This window comes from Ursus americanus, chromosome 7 (assembly GCF_024610735.1).
Source record: "Ursus americanus isolate L20-20 chromosome 7, mUrsAme1.1.p, whole genome shotgun sequence".
Lineage (NCBI taxonomy): Eukaryota > Metazoa > Chordata > Mammalia > Carnivora > Ursidae > Ursus > Ursus americanus.
The window spans coordinates 4,531,243-4,554,844 of record NC_142133.1 but is presented as its reverse complement, the minus strand read 5'-3'; the positions used below and the strand labels follow the sequence as shown (position 1 = coordinate 4,554,844).

General features: G+C 46.9%; 1 protein-coding gene across 2 annotated transcripts in view; it reads right to left on the bottom strand.

Moving 5' to 3' along the window:
- Positions 1 to 12,496, bottom strand: part of UXS1 (UDP-glucuronate decarboxylase 1) — a 96,784-nt gene extending 84,288 nt beyond the window's left edge. For both annotated transcript variants that reach the window (XM_087863231.1, XM_087863232.1), the window contains exon 1: positions 12,275 to 12,496. In XM_087863231.1, coding sequence (XP_087719357.1) covers positions 12,275 to 12,368 — 94 coding nt within the window. In that variant the 5' untranslated portion in view covers positions 12,369 to 12,496. The remainder of the gene's footprint in view (positions 1 to 12,274) is intronic.
- Positions 12,497 to 23,602: the final 11,106 nt, after the last annotated feature.

The following is a 23,602-nucleotide window of genomic DNA, read 5'->3' as shown; positions in this document are numbered from 1 at the left end:
CAATCACCAACCAACAAGACAAGGGCAATGCCCAAGGATCCTCTAAAATGCCTCCTGCCCCCTCCACCTTGTAGGCACCCCAACAGGGCTGCTTCAAAATGAAACATTCTTCCAGGACAAGTGTCACTTAAAGTCTACAATGAAACTAAGAAATGGGGTAGATGCAGCCTTGGGGTTCCTTCAGGTCCCTCTACACCACCATGGAGTACCAGACTAAGAACTGGCACAGGTCACATAATCACCCTCTGCCTCAGTTTCCCCATCTATAAAATGGGGAGATTATCCTCTCCCATGCTTCACTGCAAAACAGTAGCATTATCAAAGTAGGTCACGCCTCACACTGCATTTCTGCACCTGCATCAGTGGTGGAAGTGGGGGGCGGGCTTTCATCACTTTGAGAGCCTAGGACAGAAATTTGGTCTTTTAAATAATTAAGATGCACTGGGAGTAAGGATAGCAAGGAAACAGGATAAAATTTTATAAAAATAAATTTAAGAAAAAAACTAAGAGGAAGAACAGAACTAAGATCCTGATTCGGCTACATGCGAGTTTCAAGGAGAACCACCATTTCTGGTCCCTTATCATTCACTAGTAACCATTTCCACAAGGACTGTCATTGGCCCCTGACAGCGTCAGATTAATGTGATTCTTTCACTTCATTCCAACGGAGCCATCCTACCCCTTCAATTTTCTGTTGCTGGTATAACACAGCTGTCACTCACATTTTTAAAAATAAACAAACAGGGGTACCTGGGTGGCTCAGTCAGTTAAGTGTCCGGCTCTTGGTTTTGGCTCAGGTCATGATCTCAGGGTGGTGGGATCGAGTCTGTGTTAAGCTCCCCACTAAGTAGGGAGTCTACTTGGGATTATCTCTCTCCTTCTCCCTCTGCTCCTCCCGCCCTGCGTGTACTCTCTCTCTAAATGAAAAAAATAAATCTTTAAAAATAGATAAATAAATAAACGAAACTCAGCTCACTTACATTACATATGTCAACTGAATTCTAACTTAGAAACAGCTTGCTTGTTTTTCAGAAAGAGTATAAAAATGTTCAAAGATACTAAGAATAAAATTTCAAGGTCTCACCACCCTATCAAAATTGTTTTCATTTTCCAAGATGTTCAGACTCTTTCTGAAAAAGACTATGATAAGGGGAGTTCAAGTGGTTGTTGCTGCTGCTTTATGGCACTTACTTATTTTGGTTAGAAAAATAGAAAGCTTAACCAAAAACTCAAAGAAACTCATGGATTAACTTGAAATTCACTCCTTGCCCTTCTGTATGAAATGGAGAGAAAGAACACCTTGGCCTACCCTCCGGGGAACACCTGTTTGCCTGTTGTCACTGACCTTCCTACATGAGGACAGGCCCTCCCCACCCATCACTTTCTCACACCTATACCTAGAAATATTCTTTTTCCCAGGTGGCTCACAAATGAAGCTATCATCTGTTTAAAGAAATTCTGTCAATTCCTCATAGTGTTTTCTTTTTTTTTTTTTTTTAAGATTTTATTTATTTATTTGACAGAGATAGAGACAGCCAGCGAGAGAGGGAACACAAGCAGGGGGAGTAGGAGAGGAAGAAGCAGGCTCATAGCAGAGGAGCCCGATGTGGGGCTCGATCCCATAACGCCGGGATCACGCCCTGAGCCGAAGGCAGACGCTCAACCGCTGTGCCACCCAGGCGCCCCTCATAGTGTTTTCTAAAAAAGTATTATCACCTGCAAGGTATAAGAGAACACAGTCGCTCCATGCTGTAAGTGCATGAAAATGAAACAGCAGGGTTAGATAACTGTCCCCAAGCCACAGAATGAGCCGAATGAAGGCAGATGAAATTGCCCTTCTCCAAAAAGGGCCAACCCTGAATCATTCCTCCCACACGTACCCTGCAGGAGCTCCTAAAACCCAAACATTTGTAGAATATAAAGCAAGAAAAAAAAGGGGGAAGAGTAGGCATTAATATGGATTCAACGCTTATGGAGAATCTGGCAACCAGTCCTGCCTGTTAAACATCTACTCATGAACGCTCTTTGACATCACAACAACCAGGCTCTCAATATCCTGGCCTACACAGCAGTACCACACACCAGGCCTAAAACCTGCCAGCACATCTACACAAGGTAGGGGGATGCCTGCAGCAGAATGCAACAGCCAGGCTAGGTTGGCCGCCCTCAAATGTAAAGCTAATTCTATCTGGCCCTGCCCTAATGCTTGCATATCGTGAAATATGTTCATCGAAATCTCTACCTTCTCATGCTGCATGAATTTGGATCGAATGTTTACTCAGCTCACTGAATGAAGTTTATGTGGGGGCAGACTTCAAATGCTGCCGTTCCGGACCAGAAGGACCCGCTCCTTGCACCATCACCTCCGTGCCCGTGGTCATGCTGCCACCTCTGCCTTCAACCCTCCTGTCCAAATCCTCTCCATCCTCTGAAGTACCAACCCCGGCCTTGAGGGCACCCCTATTCCTTCCCAGTCCCTAGTCTCAATGCTCTTGTCAAATACCTTGACCAGTTTCTTAAGAACGACGTGGGGAAATAGGAAAACTGTTGAAAATAAAGATTCCTAGGTCCTAAAATCTGTTTCTGCCCTCAGAACACCTCTAACACCAAATGTGTTGTTTTTTTCCACACTAACAACCAATTCTCCAACTCTCTGGACACTCACTGTGTGGGTGTCCAACAATTCAATTCAAGTCCCACACTAAACAACCTAGAGTTAGGACAGACCCAAGTTAAGGGCTCAGTCCCACAAGGCTGCCCCACTTCGGACACCAATCACAAGTCCCTATACTTCTGATGAAGTAGCTACAAACTGGGGGTTCTCATGACACACACACACACACACACACACACACCGTTGCTGGGTTTGATAATTTGCTAGAATGGCTCCTGGAACTCAGGCAAACAGTTTACTTACATGTACTGGTTCATTATAAAGGATACAGCCCAGAAGCAGCCAAGTGGAAGAGATGCCCAGGGCAAGGCATGGGGAGCGGACTACAGCTTCCATGTCCTCTCTGGGATACTGCCCTCCCAATGCCCCCTTGAGGTCAACAACTGGGGAGCGCTACAAATCCCACTGTTCAACTTCAAGAGCTCAAGTTCCACACCCCATTCTCTTCCTGGAGGTGGGCGGGTGGGGCTGAAGTGCCAACCCTCTGTGCACAGGGCTGGTCCTTCTCGTGACCGGCCCCATCCTGGCTACCTAGGAGCCCACCCTACATCACTTCATTGGCATCAACTCAAGTGTGACCAAAGAGGTGCTCTCATGAGCAACAAAAGACACTCCTATCACTCAGGAAATCCCAAGAGGTTTAGGACCTTTGTGCCAACAGGTGACAAAGACCAAATATATTTTTCTCCACACCACACCAGGCACGAGAAAATAATCACCATTTACTTCACAGAGAACAGTTAACACATTTATAAAGAGTTCTTAAAAGTCAGTGGAAAAGAGGGGGTGCCTGGCTGGCTCAGTGGGAGGAGGATGTGACTCTGGACCTCGGCGTTGTGAGTTCAAGCCCCATGTTGGGTGTGGAGACTACTTAAAAAAAAATGAGTGGAAAAAAGAACCAACAACTCAATAGAAAAATGAGCAAACCCATAAACAGTTCTCAGATGCTTCATAACACTCCCAATAAGAGAAACGCGAATTAAAACGAGGAGATGCCATTTTTCAGACTGTTGAAAATGCAAACATTTGCCCACAGCCTCTGCTGGGGAGGCTGAGAGAACCAGCTGCTCGTGGCCCTGGTGGGGGCGTGTGCACGAGTTTCTGCGCTGCAGCAGTCTTTGCGACCGCAGCACATCTGACATCACTGTAACGCCTTCCATAGGAGACAGGTGTGTGTGCACGGAGTATCAGGCAGCCGCACAACAGTGCGGGGGCATCTGTGTGCATCCACACCGAGCACTCGCTCTCCAGGAAAGGGAGGCAAAGAGTCTGCAAGGATGCTACCTGCTGGGTAAACACCCACCGTAAGGGCACGCATCCACACAGACACGTGCCAACATTTGCAGCAAGATGGATAAAACACACTGAAAGGGTGCAGAAGGCGTGAGATGTCCCCAAGAGGCAGCTAATTTTTTAGGTACTTTGACTTTTGAACCATGTATATGGTTAAAATACTTTATCAGAAAGAAGAAAACGGGGGCGCCTGGGTGGCACAGCGGTTAAGCGTCTGCCTTCGGCTCAGGGCGTGATCCCAGTGTTCTGGGATCGAGCCCCACATCAGGCTCCTCCACTATGAGCCTGCTTCTTCCTCTCCCACTCCCCCTGTTTGTGTTCCCTCTCTCGCTGGCTGTCTCTCTCTCTGTCGAATAAATAAATAAAATCTTAAAAAAAAAAAAAAAAAGAAGAAGAAAACGGAACACAAACCAAGAAATGAACCTGACTTGTATCAGGTATTTAAAAAAATCATCACAAGTAGCTTTTTAACACAATACTCCAACTGCACATCCTCAGTGGGACATATTGGGAGGACAAAAAGTACAAAGAAATCCTGAATTTGGTTAAGTTTGTTGTTGGTATGGTACTGACATAGTAATTCTGAAACCGTTCTGTCTGTACAGTGGTAGAGAGCCAATGACTTCTTATCGATATCAGAAATGAGATTTTTACAGTGGGGGAGAAAGGACACAGCAATATGGAACGGGGGAAGGTAAGGCAGAAACCTGTTAAGATTTAAACCGGTAGTATGGGCATAAACTCATTATTGGAAAAAGTGTGTACGTTTCCTGGCTGTGTCCCCTGAAAGAGAAGGGAGCAAGGACACCTCGATGGCAGTGCACACGGCCAGGGCGCAGGCTCTGATTCCTTAACAATGTTCCCCAGTGAAAGGAAGCAGGACTCCTTCAAGAAATAGCTAATTCCAGAACTAGCGCAGGGAAAGAGCAAGATGAGCCTGGAAATCTGGAGAGCAAGGAAGTGCCCAAAGACTCAAAGAATCTATGAGTCCACAAAGATTGTTTTAAAACGGGGGAGAGAGGTGAATTGATTGGTGACGCCTCCCCCAAAATATGTCCACATCCTAATCCCTGGAACTTTGAATGGGATCTCCCTTGGAAAGGAGTCCTTAAAAGATATAATTAAGGATCCTGAGACAAAAAGTTCACCCTAGATTATCCAGCTGGGCCCTAAATCCAGTGTCAAGTGTCCGGATAAGGGACACAGAGATGTGACAGACAGAAGGCAATGTGACCACCCACAGAGACAGATGGCAGGATGCACCCACAGGCCCAAATATCTGGAGGCTCGAAGGACCTTCTGAGGGCCAGCGGCCTTGCAAGCACCTTGATTTCAGGCCTCTGGCCTCCAAACTGTGAGATAATACACTCCTATGTGAAAGTCACCTAGTTTGCGGCAATTTCTTACAGTAGGCACAGGAAACTACCATCGAAAGCGAGAGATGAACAAGGGAGGCAAGTTCTTTCCAGAAGAACACGTGTTTATAAACACAGAAGGGCTTATAGAATCAGAAAATCACCACTTTGGATTTCCCAACGTAAAAAGTGATCCAGGCGAGGACTGCCCATGGACACTGAATGCACTGGCTGGACAAGAAGATACTCAGAGTCCCCAATAACCGGGACTGTGTACAGGGAAAGGGCACCTTTACAATGAAATGCGGTGACGGCCAGCCCTTCCAGGCGTCCAACGTATGATGAAGGGTGCGACAACCCTGACGGAATGCAAATCAACAAACCCTATTATAAAAAATGTCCAGCTGAATTTAATTGTAAGGAAACAATCGGATAAACACAGAATGCAAGACGTTTTACAGGACAACTGGCCTGGGCTTTTTTTAAAAGGTAAGTGTTATGAAAAATCAAAAAAAAATTAGAGACCTAACAGCCAAATGCAGTATATAAACCTTGACTGATCCTACAGTTAAAAACAAAACAAAACAGGAAAGGCTGTCAAAGACGTGGACGGTACAATTGGGGGAAATTCAAACATGGACTGTATGTTAGACAATACTGTTTACGTTAATTTTTAGGGTATGAGATTATACAGAAGATGCTTTTAGTCTGAGGAGGTCTACGTTAAAGTATTTAAAGGTGAAGCAATACTATGTCTGCAACTTTCAAATATTTCAACAAAAAATGTATACATTAAGAAAGAAAGAACAAATGTGGAAACGAAGAACAGCTGGTAAATCTGGGCAGAGGAGTATTTGGGTGTTGACTGAATTATTCTTTCAACAGAAAGAATAGAAAATAGGTGTGGAAATTCTTACAATAAAACGTTGAGGGCGCCAAACAATTTCAAAGTGCCCCTCCCCAACCCCCAAGGAGGAACAGGAGGAAGATTCCCAGGCTTCTGCCTGGTGGGTTTCAGGACCATCCTGAGAACCTGCATGCAACAAGCCAGAGCTGATGCTCGCGCTCAGGTGAATCTGGAACGAGTACCTGGACTGTTTGCTTGTTTTCCCCCTACCTTTTCTCCCTGGAGTCCGCTGGCATCACGATGCTAACTCCCTGTGTCTCCCTGGCAGCAGGCCAGTGGATGTTTACTGAGGGAATTCACGAGGACAGTCCCCTAGCCACGTGGGGCTGATTAGCTTAAGGGCAAAAGTATTCTAAGGGAAGCCCAACTCAGACAAGGCTGAAGTCTCTTCCATAAATGCAAACACCATGCTTCTATATGGTTTTCAGCGTTTCATTTAGTGGCTTTCCTCTCCAGTGGAGTAAGAGCAACAGGACAGGAAGTACCACAAATGTAGTGTCATTACCGCGAGATCCATGATACACCAAATGAATATTACAGGACATCACAACACTACATTTCAAGAGCTGAAGGTGAAAATAATGGCTCCTAAACTCACTACAACATCAGCAAATAAACTTATTTTTCATTCTTGCTTAAGATCTGAGCCTAGGTAGATGGGTAAAGGGGAACAGAACGAGGCTAGAAGTTGAAAGGAGGATGAGGCAGGAAGCAGGGAAGGCCGGGCCACACCCCGGGTGTCAGGAATAGTCATGCCTGATGCATCCCAAAATGGGGTGACAAAGCCACTGAGACGGAGGGTCTGACTCTCAAGTCTGTCTAAACAACAGGATGAGTGGCAGCTCCACTCCCTGCCCTGGCAGAAGATGGGCAGACCTATCCTGGGAAGGGGGTCTCGGACTGGGGAGCCCAAGTCCACCTGGGATGATGATCAAAGTACTGCTGGGACCCGAAGCCCTGTCCCCCTTGGGCCCCCAAGACACAGGCACCTCCCTGTCTGGCAGAAGCCTGGCAGAGCCTTGTCGCCAGAGCTCAGAGCCCAGAGGACAGACCTACAGTACTCCTCCCAAACAGGAGCAGACAACTTAGGGCCACCAGAAAGCCAAGGGAAGCCTCGCACAAGAAAAGTGGGAAGGGACCCGGAGGGAACAGACTCTTCAGTGAGAAAGAGCAAACAAAACTTCCAAGAAGAGACTATAACCATGAAATGAAGACCATATTTTTTTTTAGTTCTTTTTTAAATCCAGAAGAAAAAAAGACTCTTAAAATGAAAAACGTCAGGGGCGCCTGGGTGGCACAGTGTTTAAGCGTCTGCCTTCGGCTCAGGGCGTGATCCCGGCGTTCTGGGATCGAGCCCCACATCAGGCTCCTCCGCTATGAGCCTGTTTCTTCCTCTCCCACTCCCCCTGCTTGTGTTCCCTCTCTCGCTGGCGGTCTCTATCTCTGTCAAATAAATAAAAATAAATAAAAAATCTTTAAAAAAAAAAAAGAAAAACGTTAGCAAAAGTTAATTTTTTAAAAAATCACTAGAAGCATTAAAATACAAAGCAAAAGTTTCCAAAAAGTAGAGCAAAACCTTTAAAAAGGGGGGAAAATAGAAAATAAAAGGACTAAAACTGGCAATGCTACATCAGCATAATAATATTCCAGAGAGAGAAAACATAGATTGGAGGATAGGAAACAACCAAAGAATCATTTAAGAAAATCCCCGGAACTGAAACGGAAGAGTTTCTGGGTTGCCAGCACGCGGTGCACAGAGGCATGCAAGGCGGGCCAGGCGCCCCTGGGACCACAGGGGACAGGTTGGTCAGGGCAGGCTCTGCTGAATGGCAGCAAGAGAAGCCCCAGACCTGACGAGACTTAAAAACAAAGATGCATTCTTGAAGTTCATGTCACTCTAAGGGAGTGGGAGATGGGAGGGGGGAGGGGCTGCACACAGAGTGCCATCACCTTAAATGATGCCAGTTATCACACCAGAGGGTAGGCAACATGTTCACGACCACTCACTGGGTCCAGAAGTGAAGCAGGGATTCCCCCCACCCCACCTCCACTGCTGGGCATGGTGACTGCCAGAGGCCGTGGGGCTCTAGAATGCTGGAAATGTGTGGTTGACGATGACTACTATGGGCCATAAGAAGATCCTGCAATCTTCCAGAAGGAAAACACAAGTCCCATGGAAAGGGACAGACCTGAAACAACTTGTCAACACTAGAAGCCAGAAAGTAATGGAACCATTCAAAAGTTCTGAAGGAAACTTGTTCTAGAATTCTACATTATCAATTTATCAATTAAAGGTGAAGAAAGACACTTATGACAGTCTTGAGATTCTCCTCCAATGCGTGTTCAAGTGAAATAAGCAAGGGGAAGTCGGGGGACAGGACGTCTGTGATGGGCAGGGCAGGTCCGAGGGCTCTGGGGGCCCTTCTTGAGGAAGGTTTCCTGTCAAGAGGTCCTGCTGCTCCTGAACATCTTGGGGAAAGACGCAAACAACTGAGAAAGCGTTTGGAGTTGAATCAGAAATAGTACATAGAAAAGAAAGAAAAGAAAAGAAAAGAAAAGAAAAGAAAAGAAAAGAAAAGAAAAGAAAAGAAAAGAAAAAAAGAAAGAAAGAAAGAAAGAAAGAAAGAAAGAAAGAAAGAGGGGAAAGAAAAGAAAAGAAAAGAAAAGAAAAGAAAAGAAAAGAAAAGAAAAGAAAAGAAAAGAAAAAGAAAAAGGAAAGGGAAAGGAAAGAAAAGTCAATGATTAGCTCCAGGGAAAACAAAGTCGCGCACAGCATGGCTCACTAGCAATCAGAACAGCATTTAGTCATACACATATATACTAAATGTTGATCTCAAAATTACACCACATCTACATGGGAGATGGTGAACATGGCGGGGGCGGGGAGCGCAGCTTAAGAGAATAAACAATCATCTTCCAAAGAATAAAGTCACTAGGTGATACCTACAAATGACAAATCAGAAAGCATATCATTCTATGGCACAAAGAAATACCAGAGTTAAGCGCTCGCTTCTGAGTGGGGGAAAATAGAGGCAGGGACTCTGTTTTGCCTAACAAACCCCACAGAGGCTATTGACTTTTCAAACTATTTGCATGTTAAAAAACACTAAAGGTAATTCCAGTGTAGCCTCTGCCTGGGGAGCCTCTGCCTAGTAGGCTGGCATGATTTTCAGTCAGACCTCTGAGATCTTCCAAAGAGCTAATAGCACTGATCCAAGTGCTACGAGGGCTGAAACACTTAAGAGACAATCCCTGTCCTCAAGGACTGGGAATTTTATTGAGCAGAAAACACAGGCACGTGCAGTGTAAGGTGGCACAGGCTCACTCCCCTAGGCATGGTCCAGAATGTTCACTGAGAGCAGCAAGGGAGACTCTGGTCCAAGTAGGCAAAAAAAAAAAAAAAACAAAAAAAAACAAACAAAAAGAACCTTTGAGAAAGATCCAAGTGGAATAAGAAAGCCTAGCAGAACTTGAGAGAGGAACAGGCAGTGCACTTCCAGAACAAGGACTGGCTAGCTGTGACGGTGTGTGTTAAGTGGGAGTGTGGACGGTTATTTCAAAAAGATTTCACTCCTAACAGGGAGGGCAAGATTGTCAATGGGCTCCCTGTTGACTCACATTTTCAGTGTCCTAGGACACTACCAATCAGAAGCCCAGTAACATTTTTCCTGCACTGTCTCAGATATACCATCCCTGCTCATTAGTAACACTGATTCACCCTATTCTTGAGCCCCTAATAACTAAAATCACACATTTTATAAGCTGGCCCAAGGCCTCTCCCAAGCTGGCCCACTCTGGCCCCTGTCTGCTGGCCAGCCTCATTGCTGTACCTTGTTTTCATGCTCCAAGAACACTACCCTTCTTTGCATTCCTATAGCACTCCCTGTTCCTGGCTACCACAGGACCTCTGCACATGCTGTTCTTTCTAGAACACATTCCCTCCTAGACCTCCTGATTCTACACATCCTTCAATTCTCAGCGAGAGCCTCAATTCCTCATGGAAATAAATGCCCCTGATCACTCTAACTCAGGAGTCCCTGTCATAAGCTCTCATGCATTCCTCTCCTTCATATCAGTTTGTAAATTAACCCTCATTGGTGTGATTATCTAATTCTTGGCCACTTTACCTTCTAGGCCAGTGGTCCCCAGATCACAGCAACAGCTTCCCAGGTGAAGCTATGAGAAAGGCACATCCCAGACCTGCTCAATCAAAAACTTGAGGTGGGAGGCAAAAATCTAATTTGAAAACCCTCAGAGCAATTCTGATGCACACTCCAGTTTGAGAACCACTGCTCTAGGCGCCAAGATGGCACTTCTAGGCGTCCCCTGACACCAAGCACTGTCACAGAAAACGGTAAGGACTTGGCAGGATTTCCTGGTGGACTGGATGGTGAAAAACTTCCCATGGCTCCCTAGATCCCCTTTTATTAATTCTAAACACCTCTGTCCAACTTTAGAAGTTCTATAATCGACACTGAGCCTGCTGCAGCCTGGGTCCTCCCCCAGCTCCCTGGCCTTTTTGGGTTCAAAACTTGGCTCTCTATCGTTTGTCACCTCTGTAATCATCCATAAATGTTACTAGTTTTTCTTGTTCTTTATTTCCTCACCTCTAAAATAAGAATAACCATAGTATTTCCTAAGATTGTTGAGGTAAATAAGCCAGTGCCACTCATGCCTGCACATACATGTAAACACTCAGCAAATTTAGGTATTATTATTTCATAACAATAATTATGCAATTTTAAGTGATCTTTCCCCTGGGTCTCAGCTTTCTTACTCAAGATTGACCACAAGCACTTAAGAGTAGCTTTCTCCCTTTCAAACTACTCACATCTAACACCCATCCCTGGCTTGAAACTGTCTAGGATCTAAGAGCCCAGCTGGAGCTTTCTCTGCTCCACCTCCTGGAACAGCTGGGCTGTGCTGGACAGTCTGGGTCTGAATAACACATGTCTTCCTAGAGCTCAACTGAAGTCACTTTCTCAAGTCCCCTGTCACTTCTGGAATCAGATCTTCGTAACTCAACCAGTTAGCAGGTTGTTTCATTTAAGAGTGTATCTGGTGGCTAGGACTCAAACGGAGCTCACGCTGGGAGCTATTTCTAGTCCAACTGTGGTAGTTAGCAAAGTATTAATAGCAACAATTAAAATATATTCCCATCGAATAGATCTTTAAAAAAAGAAAAAAAGCAAGCAAGCAAAGGACCGTTTCTGCCTCTAAGAAGACAAGGGTCTACCACCTGCCTGCGAAGTGCCGCTCCTGCCTTGTCTCAGGCAGAAGCTGGGAGTCATGACAGACACGAGAACCTTACACACCGTACACAGCAAAACGCCACCCCGGGTTTCCCGGCGCTGCGCCTTCCCACTGGGCCGACCCGCCGCGTTCCGGGGACCCCGCGCACTCGGACGTCTGGGTGAGGCCACGGGCCAGCGGGGGCCAGCAACACTTGGCTCCCCAACAGTTAAATGCTGAGTAATTTTCCTGCGGAGCAAACAGTCGAAGCGGGGGCTCTGCCAACGGCAACAGTATTTTTATCCTACTTAACCAACACAGCGGCACGGCCGCGGCTGTCCCTAGGGTGTCCTCGCGCGGCACGCTCGGGAATCGCCGGCTGGACCCTCGCCGGCTGCCGGGGCGACGTGGACAGCAGTCCCACGCGTCGGGGCGGGGGGGACCGAGGCAGCGGGCTGGGGCCGCGCGCGCGAGGTCGGCCGAGGCCGGAGGCGTCTCGGCGAGCGGGACCCAGCTGTCCCAGAGCCGCGGGGCAAGGACCCGCCCGGCCGCCCAGTCTCCGCGCGGGGCCTAAGGGCCCGAGGGTCTGCGCCCAAGTTGGCCAACTGCTTTGCCGCAGGAGCAGAAAGGCGGAGACCGGTCCGCAGCCCCCGAAATGGGGTGAAAGCCGGGAGCGCAGGTCCCGCCCCATGCCGGACGGGAGACCGGGCAGCAGGGCCGCCCAGGGCCGCACGCAGCCCGCCGGCCCCGGCCCCGCCGCCACGGCGCCCAGGAATGAATGGGGCTCCCCGCCGGCCCCAGGCGCGAACTCACAGGCTACGTAGGCGAGCAGCGCGATACCCAGCAGCAGCTTCATCCTCCTGCGGTTGACGGCAGACACGAGGCGCATGAGCGCCTTGCTCACCATCCCCAGGAGCCGCGCGGGTCCAGGGCCCTGCCGCGCGGGGCCGCCTGCTGCACAATGCGCGGCGGCAGGGACGGCGGCGGTGGCAGCGGCAACGGCGGCGGCGGCGGCAGCGGCGGCGGCGGCCCGGGAGAGCCCCGCCCCCTGCCTCCGGCCCGCGCGGTCCCGCCCCCGCGCGCCGAGTTTCCTGCTAGCGACACCACCGCGCACGCGCGACTCCTCCCTCGCCCCGCCTCCTCCTTCGCCCTCCCAACGCCCCGCCCCTCCGCCCCCTCTCCCCGCAGGCGCAATTGCCGCGCTAGCGCCTCAGTTTTCGAAGAATGTGGCTGCGAGCCGGGGCGGGGCGGGCGCGGCGCATGCGCCAGCCGGCTTGTTTTCCCCCGAGGTGCAGTTGGGGTTCTGTACCTAAAAGGAGCGTCACCTAACCGACGGCGGGACCGCGGTCTCCAGGTTTCCGAACCCAGCCCAGCGGGTGGCAAGCGGTGGGCACTCATCTGTAGCGATGAAAAGAAATATTTATACTAAATTTAGCCATGTCTTTGAAGTTCTTTGAACGCCTCTTTCAGAAAGTTGACCAGTTCTGTGGGCTGTTGTGTTGCTTCAGTTACAATAGCGGCAGCGAAAATTATTCTCTAAACACTGAAGTCAAAACCCGATGCGTTGTTTTTTTTCTCTGCTATGATGGACTGGGATGTCTTTCTTCTAAAAATAGTTTGTTATTATTATGAAAACGTAGTGCTGGTGGTATAGAATTAGGACAAACCAGGAAAAGGAAGGGATGAAACCGCGCTTTGTCTCCGCCTGGAGAAAAACACCGAACATGTCAGCACATGCGTTTTCATTCCAAGCTTTTTGTTGAGTGTATAGTCAAGTAGTTAGGGAGGTGAACTGCGGTAGTGTACAGATTGGTGGCTGAATGTATTGATTCCATAAACATTTATTGAATGCCAGCTGCAGACAAGGACGTGTGTCAGAGAGTACACAGATACCAGAGGCTTGTCGTCGGAGCCACGGAAAGCTGGTCCCGACGGAGAAGAAAAGATGGTACGCACAGACCTGTGATGCCAAGTCAAGTGAGACCCAGAAAATGTTGGGGAGCTACTGGCTCGAAGTGCTGATACTCAGCCACAGGGAGAAATCAGAGGAGCCAGCAGCATCTCTGGAGTGCCAGGTCATTTTGCCAAAATCAAATACTTTGTGTTAGCTTTATTAGAAATCTCCAAGAATAATACACAACTAGCAGTAAGTCAAAGCAGTCATATGTTACAGCCTTGAAACTACACAGAGCAAATGCTGTGATTGTGTGATTCAAATCCAACCTTCCCCCCCATCCCTGGTCTCCGCCAGTGACTCGCTGAGAATCACTGAATGGGAGGAAACATGCTGAGCAGTTTTGCCACGGCAAGAGCCATTCTGCTGTCATGCTGCCCACAGATGGAGTGGCCTACTTTCAAGAAGCCGAGATCCCAGACTGAAGTATCAAAGGAAGCTGCTGGATGATACTTCCTTTACTTTGTTTGGAGGCAGAGAGAGCCCTACCATGGGAACCAGAAGCCTAGGTTCCCACATGGGCAGCGTTTCCAGAGCCCACCTGTGAGCCTGGAACAAATCGCTTTTTGCCTGTGAATCTTAGTTTACCTATCGTTAACATTTTGGTTGGGTTCGATCTATGACTGTTGCACTCAAGTGCCTGGAGCAGGCAGGGCTCTGGGCTCCTCTGATTCTCTGAACCTGTGAGTTTTAGATTAAAGGTGAGAAGCAGAGATGCGAGAAAAGATTTTGTTGACACTTGCCCTACTGGGAAAATCAGATTGAAGCTATAAGTAGATTTCAAGCATATTCGGTTGTAGGTAGGATTTAGTTGATAGGTATCTATCAATTCAAACAGGACCACATTGTGAAATACACGCTATTTCTGTACAAAACTAAATTGCATTCCTAGTTGAGCATTTTTTCTGCTACCATATACCATTGCCATGTTCTTCTGCCCCACTGGAGTATTTGGAAATGTCATCAGCGGATGCAGGTAAAATGCTGCTGCTGCCATCATTACCACCAAAAAGCTGTTGGTGGCCAGGGACCCTGACTACCAGCGCAACCAAAGCCAGAATTGGGAAGTATGCATTGTGCCCAGTGGAGGTGTGAAGGCGTGAGGGAAAGGAGGCGCCAAAGAGGCCCTCCAAACTCATCAAAGATACCAGGGGCTTGAGTCTGTCATTCCTTCTGCCCCTCTTCTCTGTTTTCTTTTGTCCATTTCCAACCCGCCCACCTCCACTTACCCCAACAGGTCTGGGCTCACGTCCCCACCCCCACCTTGCCCTTGCTAGCAAGGACTTCATTCTTTATGGATATGTTAACAAGAATATTTTTGAGCAGTTACTAGTTCCAAAGGGTGATTAAAAACTGAATCATAATATGGCTGCTAAAAACCTAAGAAGGGCAGGAAACAACATTCATTACACCTCTATCACGGGCCAGGGACTTTGACGCCAGATGCTTTGACCTGTGGGCTCTTGTAATTCTTGTAACAGCCCAATGGCATAGGGGCGCTGTTGCTGCTGCTGTGTTTCATAGAGGAGAGACAGAGCCCTGGGAGTTTAGGCAGTAGTAGCTGAGGGCCTGGGAATGGGGTTTTAGCCCAGGCCTTGTAGGCCAGGAGAATGACCACATACATTTGCAGAAACAACTGTAATTCCTAGTAGCAAGTGGTGAGTGCGGTGGGACAGGCGCTGTGGAAGGCTAAGGCATTTCACCAGACGCACTGCTCCTAGGAAGTTCGGGGCACCGAGTCCGCAGGTACACGCTCACCAAAGTTGAGGTGCAGCAGCTGCAGCGCGAGTGTTTATACCACGGCAATGAGGCTATAAACCAGGGCTTTTTTTTTTTTTTCCTCCCCTTTAACCAGCACACCTCTGTGTCCAGGTGAGAACAGTGAGAGGAAGGTTTGGCAGAATAGGAACTGCGTGAGCGGAATTTGAAAGCATGGTGAGATTTTTACTCACGCACTTTGAGCGGGGTCTCCCTCGGTAAATAGCAAGGGCAGGAGCGCTGGGGAGGGAGAGGATCCCAGAGGGCACAGTGGGGAGGTTTGGTCGGCTGAAGGGGCAGAGATTGAGAAGAGAAGGTACAGATGTTGGAAAGGAAGGATTCTGGAAGGCCTTGAGGCTTAGTACAAACCAAGAGTGCGTCAGGCCCTGGTCAAGGGTCACTTTCTTTCCTGGCAACTTACCGGTCACTTCCACCTCCATCTGTACTTGGGGTCTCGGTTCTGCTCTGCGGGGTCTGAGGGTGCATGCACTACATTGTCCAGTCGCTGGCAGGAGCTGCCCCTCGGAGGTCCTGGTCGAAAACCGGCAGGAAGAGACGGCTTCTGCTTCTGGCTCCCAAGGGTGGCCATTGCTAGTGATTGCTGGAAGTTTCTAGCATTAGCTGTTTGCTAGCAAAGGTGGGTGATTCCAGACCCCAGCAGTCCAGAGCATCTTGTCGGAGAATCAAGGCTTGTCTTCTGGGTGATTCCAGGGCTGACCATCCAGGGCCATTCACCGCTTCTCATCTCTGGGTATCACTCCATTCTTTCTTATTCCTCCAAAATCTCTCTTCTTTATCTTCTTAAGCCTTCCAACAGCTTTGTCACCAATCTCCTGTATTACATTCCTTCTGTTTGAAATACTTAGAATAGTTTTCGGGACTAGACATTGGCGAACACATCTTCCGCAAATACCTTAGCGGGTCTGAGGTTTAATCTGGAGCTGCTTGTCGTGAAGCTCTCTTCCATGCCATGCCAGCTCTGCCAGAGGCCACTGCTAGTTTCCTGCTGGGCGCTGACCCTGATGCCTGCCTTGGAGTCCCTTTTTAGAGGACATTACCACCACGGGTCTCAGGAGACGGACAGGCGGGAGGTAGGTCTCCATACCCTATCGCTTTGTTTCCCACCCCACTGTCGCACCAGCATGAATGAGTACACTAGACCTTCCGTCAGGTTTGGGGATGCAGGAGGGTTTAATATGCCAGCCATGTGAACAATTTGAAATTGCATATCTAACATTCCCATTCCTAGGAGTCTTTTTAAAAAATACACCTTATTTTTTTGAATAGCTTTATGCTTCAAAAAATAACAGCTTTAGACTTGCAGAAAAATTGAGAAGGTAATACAGGGCATTCCCAGGCACCCATTTTCCAGTGTCGTTGACGTTTGGCATTCACATAGGATTTATGTCCCTTCATGTCAAGGCTTCATACTGTCAACATGATTTGTGACAGCCTGATGTTGGCCTTGCTCGCCTGGCTAAGGTGTGTTTGTCAGGTTCCTCCACTGCACAGCTACTCTTTGTCCCCTTCCCATTCCGTCCTCTTTGCAAGAAAGCCGCCCTGCACAGCCTACACATGCGAAGTGGGGACTTACACGCCACCTCCTCGAGGGAGTCGTAGCTCTATAAGTTATTTGGAATTCTTCATTAAGGAAGTTTTGTCTCATCGAACCCATTCATAAATACCTAATTATTCAATTATCCAATCCATCATCCTTACTTTCTGGCATGCAAGTGTTCCAGGTTCATATTGTGTATTTCCGGCCCCGGTCCCAGAATGCATTTCTCCTGATGTCTCCAACTCCAATCCATTGCGACGTGGATCCCTCTAGCCTCCTCCCTTGCTCCTCCCAGCGAGAAACCTGGCTCCTGCCATCCACCGTCTGTTTGCTTCATCATCTGGTTACAATACTCCCGTACAGCAGTGTCACCTAAGAGTTCTTTGACTGCTGCAGCACTGGGGATGGCCATCTGTGCAGTCTTCCGTCCCTTCCCCCCTACACACACACATAGACACACACATGCACCCCTGTCTTCTCCTCTCTCCTCTGCCCTTCCCCCCATGCCCAGGCCCCCCATCTCACCCCAACCCTGGAATTCCTGTTTATCTTTACGCAGTACACTTTGTGTCCCCTTGTTCAGTCCATACCCCAGTTGCCTCCCCTTCCATCTTTCTAAGCAAATACAGTTCCCTTTCTATGAAATACTCTAGTGTCACCCTAAAATATCCTCCCAAGCCCGATCAGGCTCAGGGATTGGTCTTTAGTCTGTAGGCACTGGGTGTGACTGCACCCCCCCCAACCCCCCCCCCCCAGGGCAGCAGCACCCGTTGTCCAGCAGCTCTCCTGGCAGCAGGGACCAGAGTAGGAACAGTCACGGGAGGTGCACAACAGCCCAGGTTGACAGGAGCAGGAACCCACCAGATGTCATGGTGGAAAGGGGGTGGAGATAAATTTGAGGGCTATTTCAGAAGTAGAATGGTGGAAGCTCTAGTTGATTGTAGAGGTCAAAGGGGAGAAAAATTAATCACGTAAGACTCTCATGTCGTATGCCAGGGTGATAGGTTTTCGTGAGGTGTTACTCAGTGAAGACTGAAAGTGTTTTTCCTGGCAGGTGTTTGCATTTTAATGAGACTCCTGGTCTAGAATTCAGAATTGGCAAGGAGGTTTCAAATGCATGCCAACTGCAGTAGCAATGTAGGGGTTGCCTGAAGCAGGAGTTAGGAAGGGCTCGTGCGTCCAGAAGCAGCAGGAGATGTGCTGTCCTGGGAGTGCTGCCTGCGTGGTTGGCAGGGCCTGGGAGACCCAGGGCTCTTTTGGTTGTCCTGGTTCTATCTTCAAGTTTCCTTCTAGCTCAGGGATTTTTTTGGTGAATTATAAGTACTAAAAACTATCATTGGAGGAGATTATTTTGAGCAAAGCCTCCATATCATATCCTGCAGGCAGCATCGCTGTCTAGTGTAAAGGCAGTCCTCCATTCCAGACTTGAATAACCAAGGAGCTGGAAGACAGCATAATGAGTTCCTGAAAACTGACCTAGGACTTTGGTCAGAACACTGTTTCCTATAAGGCAACAGTGAACTAATCAGTTACTTCAGGATTACATATCAGCCACTAATCCATGCTTTTCAGATCTTCTGATACTTTACATACTAGGGATGAAAGCTTAAAATGAGAAATTTTAGGCACAAAGAGTGGTCAGGAGAGAAAATTCTCTGTGTATGTATGTGTGCATATGTAAGCAAGCACCTGCATGGGATCTTCAGAAGCAGAGAATGCAAAATGTGGCATTCTCACGAGAAGCAGAAAAAGGCTTTTCTTTCTCAATACACCTTACTTCTATCTGGCAGGAAGTTGTCATAGGAAATATATAAATCTATGTTGTCTGTGATATTGTGAGTTTAATCAGTACACAACCTGCACAACTGTATGTGGTATACATGACCAAGAGTGGGGTGAGATGTCGTGACGCAGCAAGAAGGTAGGGGAGAAGACAGTAACAAAATGGCTTCCCAGGGTGCCTGGGTGGCTCAGTTGGTTGAATGACCGACTCTTGATATCGGCTCAGGTCATGATCTCGGAGTCATGGGATTGAGCCCTGCACTGGGCTCCATGCTCAGTGTGGAGACTGCTTGTCCCTCTCCCTCTGCTCCTCCCCCTGCTTCCCCCCTCTCTCTCAAATACATAAATAAAATCTTAAAAAAGAAAATGGCCTCCGTGTAAGCATATGAAGCCATGGAATTATAACAATGAGACCTGCTCTGGCTGGGTTTTCTGGTGCACAACTGATTATCACTTAGTGAAGCATTTCAAGCAGGCAAGCAACTGATGCATGAAATACATACGTGAAATAGTCCGCATCCTCACGTCCTCCACTCGTACTTCACTGACTGGACCCCGAGTTAATGACAGCAGCACAGGAAGTTGGGACAGGACAGAATTAAGTCAAGCAGAGGACGAGGTAAGCCGCCATGACAGCACTTGTGATTGTAAAGTAACAGAACTCAGAACATGGGTGTGAAGATAGTTCTACGGACATTTTGAAGAGGTATAATTTTGAAGGACAACATACATTTAGACATACATTAAAAAAAAAATCAGTTACTTCATGTCACACTTCATGTGCAGCTTTCTGATTGCTTTTCAATTCCCAACATCAGGGAAAGGCAGAGACCTCGCGGGGGTAACAGATCTCCATCATAAGGTAATGTCAGAACTCCAGACTGAGATGGGGAATTTTTCAATGTTAATGGGACAACGAAAGTGTTTTGGCAGAATAAAACCCAGAGTGTGAAGGGAGAGCAAGCAGAAGATTCAGTACAAGTAGATGTCAGTTTATTTCATTTTAAAGGTTGGTAAGCCTTGTTTCATCTACAGGTTCAAGGTGAAGCATTAAGCAGTGATAACATAGCAACTGAAGAAATTGCCAGAAGCCATCCTCTCTTCAGATACCAGGGTCCCAAATGTTGGATTTGCTTAAGGGAGATGTTCACTGGAAAAGAACTTCAAAAGAGACATCCCTAGGTGAATTTCTAAATAAAATTAAAATGAAGTAACACTACCTAGATGTTCGTCAATGAATGAATACACAAAATATAGTACGCATGCAATGGAATGTTATTCAGTCTTGACAAGGGAGGAAATTCTGACACAGGCTACAACTTGGAGGAAGCTTGAGTATGATATTGTGCTAAGTAGTGAAATAAGCCAGTCACAAAAGGACAAACACCACATGGTTCCACTCGTACAAGGAACCTAGAGTCGACACATTGATAGAGACGGAAAGTAGAGTGGTGGCTGCCAGAAAGTGAGGCAGAGCATGAGAATGGGGAGTCATATTTAATGGGTCATTAGGACAGATGAATAGTTCTGGGAATGGATGGGGGCGATGGTTGCACAACAATATGAAAGCCCTTAATGCCCCCAACCTATATGCTTAAAAATGGTTAAAAGGGTAAATTTCATGTTATGTGTATTTTACCACAACAACAAAAAAAGAAGATCACTCCTACTTTCCATCCTCACTTGAAAAATGATAAGAATCTGAATGTCATGAACTTGTAACTACGTAACAGAAATGTGGCTTTTCTGGTTTGGTTATTCTCTCCCGGTACAATAAATGTATTCTTACAGTTAAAAAAAAATAACACTAAAGTACCCACCAAGACCCTTTCAAAGATGTCTGTCAAAGTCTCCCTAAGGAAATCCTTCTGATTTATCTTATCAAATAGAGGTGGTTATTTGCTTTGTGATTTGCTGAAATTAAAGGAATGTCATGAGTACAAAGAAGCATGAGCCTTGTAGAGTGGCCCGTAACACTGCATACACAATTTGTGTGAGCTCTTAGAAGTTCCATCTAGTTGGCTCGAGAAGTCTTCTGAAGCTTTATAGAACATAAAGCTTGGTGTGTCTGATTGCATTGTGGTCCCTGTTGTGAGCCGTTCAGCATCTGACCCTTACTTTATCCTCACAGCAACATTCTTTCTTTGAAAAAAAAAAAAGAGAGAGAGAAAGAGAGAGACAGGACATATTACTGTGACGTGTGCATGTTGTCCCCAAAGTAAAATGAGTCATAGGCATTGGTGACAGCTTGGAGCACTCAAGGATTTTTCTGATGCCCATACTCTTATGTCCCCTTCTGCTGAGAAGAGAGATGTATTCATGCGAGGTATCGTGAGAAAGCGTGGTAAGTCTCCTTTAGCAACTTAGACTAATGCTTCCTGTAACAGAGAGCTCCGCGTTACCCTGCCACAGGATGGCTAGCAGCCACACCGTGGACGAGGACGAGAGGGCACAGTATTTCATGTTTAAAGTCAAATGATTTTGGGGCGCCTGGGTGGCACAGCGGTTAAGCGTCTGCCCTTCGGCTCAGGGCGTGATCCTGGCATTCTGGGATCGAGCCCCACATCAGGCTCCTCCGCTATGAGCCTGCTTCTTCCTCTCCCGCTCCCCTTGCTTGTGTTCCCTCTCTCGCTGGCTGTCTCTGTCTCTGTCGAATAAGTAAATAAAATCTTTAGAAAAAAAATAAAGTGAAATGATTTTGACTGATGCGGCTCTGATCATGGTACTTAGCCTCCATCTGTAGAATGTGTTCACTAGTACCTACCTTTCAGGGTTGCTGAGAGGGTTGGAGATAGTATGTGTAAGACCGGACAGTGCCTGCCACGGCAAGCACACTCCATTAACACCAGTCACTCTTGCTTTTATCAGTGCTCTCTTTGTTAGACGGTTTGCTCGGAAGAGCTGGCTCTTACAACAATAAATGTGCATTGGCAAAAAGTGTGCTTCCTCAAAACTTTGATACGAATGCTGGACTGAGAGCATCAATAATTAGCAATAGCATTATTGGTTGATTTCAATAAAATCCTTCACATCTGGACTTGTTAGCGCTTTGAACTTTTCTGATCATTTCCTCCCTATTTTTCACATTCTCAGGAACAGAAACGTCATGCGGAAAATGTGGTCTTAAGGCATGCTGACAATTGCCTTCGCTAAGGGAGGAAAAAGGAGGTATCTATTTTTACATGTGTTAAATCACCTTGTAGAGAACGTCACAAACAGCAGATGTTGCAAAAATGCAGGTCGTGACTTAGCAATAGGGGCCACAAGGAAGTCGGTCATCAAGACAAGTGTCACACTAACCCTCCTCATCCCTGAGGCAGTTTTTCATCAGATTAGGATTATGGAGCCCTCAGGTATGTTGTTATTATTACTCTTAACAGCTGTGTCTCTCTCAACATTTGAAAAGCAAATGTTTTCACCCAATCCAGGGCTGCTGGTGGTCGATAAACTCAGTAGTACTGTTAGAACAGTTACATTTGCAAATGACAAAATCGAACCTTGTCTGTCTGCAAAAGGAGGAGGCTGGAATTATTCACAAAATCAAGGAAAGGACAATAAAAACTGAGGCCTTCGGGCCTAGAGTTGGGAGTTCGATAGTTGTCTCTCTCTACTTATATCTCTACCACACTCACACGGACACGCACACTTAGGCACACACACTCAAATTCTCTTATCCTAGATGACATCACCCCTAAAGAAAGGAAACATGGTCCCGAGGAGTTCTAGGATTGCTGTACAGGGTCAACAAGCTACACCCTGCTGACCTCCTGCCTTTGTATAGCCTACACGCCAAGAATGGTTTTACATTTTAAATAGTTAAAAACAGGGGCGCCTGGGTGGCACAGTTGTTAAGCGTCTGCCTTCAGCTCAGGGCGTGATCCCGGCGTTGTGGGATCCAGCCCCACATCAGGCTCCTCCGCTATGAGCCTGCTTCTTCCTCTCCCACTCCCCCCGCTTGTGTTCCCTCTCTCGCTGGCTATCTCTCTCTGTGTCGAATAAATAAATAAAATCTTTAAAAAAAATAAATAGTTAAAAACAATCAAAACGAGAGTACTATTTTGTGACATGAAAATTACATGAAATGTACACCTCTGTGTCTGTCAAGTTCTTTTGGAGCATAAACATATTCATTTGGTTGCACTGGCACCACAGGCAAAGTTGAGTAGGCATAGCAGAGACCATGTAGGACACTCGTCATTTTAAACATTGCCCCGCACACCACACACGGCAGTGACACAGTTGTGACTCGACAGCATTCAATTGCCATTGATTCCAGTAGATCATGACATCTTGAGTTTTACTACCAGTGCATACACATGCCAAAATACAAAAAAGAAGAGAAAAGTGGGCATCAAACATCTGCTTTTAAGGCACAGGAAAATGCAGATGACTTTACTAGATTAGACGGCAAAGCAATATTTTTTATCATGTGAGAACACTGCGGTGTGCTAAATGAATACAACATAGGTTGGCATCAGCAGACTTAGCGCCCAATTCACAGGAAAGCAGCAGTCAGAAAAATTAGAACATTTAAAAAAGAAAGTCTTATCAAGCAGAATTCCTGCACAAAAATGAAACATGAAAATAAGGCTGCAAAGTAAATTTCCTAATGGTTCATTTGTTAGCTAAGCAAGGACAACTATTTACCAATGGTGAGTTAATTAAACCATATTTTTCCAGCAGTAGCCAAGGAAACGTGTTCAGAGAAAATAAACCTATTTAAATCTATTGCCATTTGGTGAGAAACAGTTCCTCGCAGATTTGAAGACTTTTTTAAAAAAGAAAAGTAATTTTGGGGTACCTCAGTGGCTCAGTTGGTTAAATGTCTGACTCTTGATTTTGACTCAGGTCATGATCTCAGGGTCATGGGATCGAGCCCTGAGTCAGGCTCTGGGCTGAGCATGGAACCTGCTTAAGATTCTCTCTCTCCTTCTCTCTCTGCCCCTCCCCCGTGCATGCTCTCTCTCTCTCGAAAATAAAATTAAAGTGATTTCAAGTGGTTTTTCTTTGCTTTTGACCAAATGTTGCTCAGCTGTCGTTGTTTGTTTAAGAAATCAATGGCTTGAAGTAACCAAAAAATTAGTTCCTA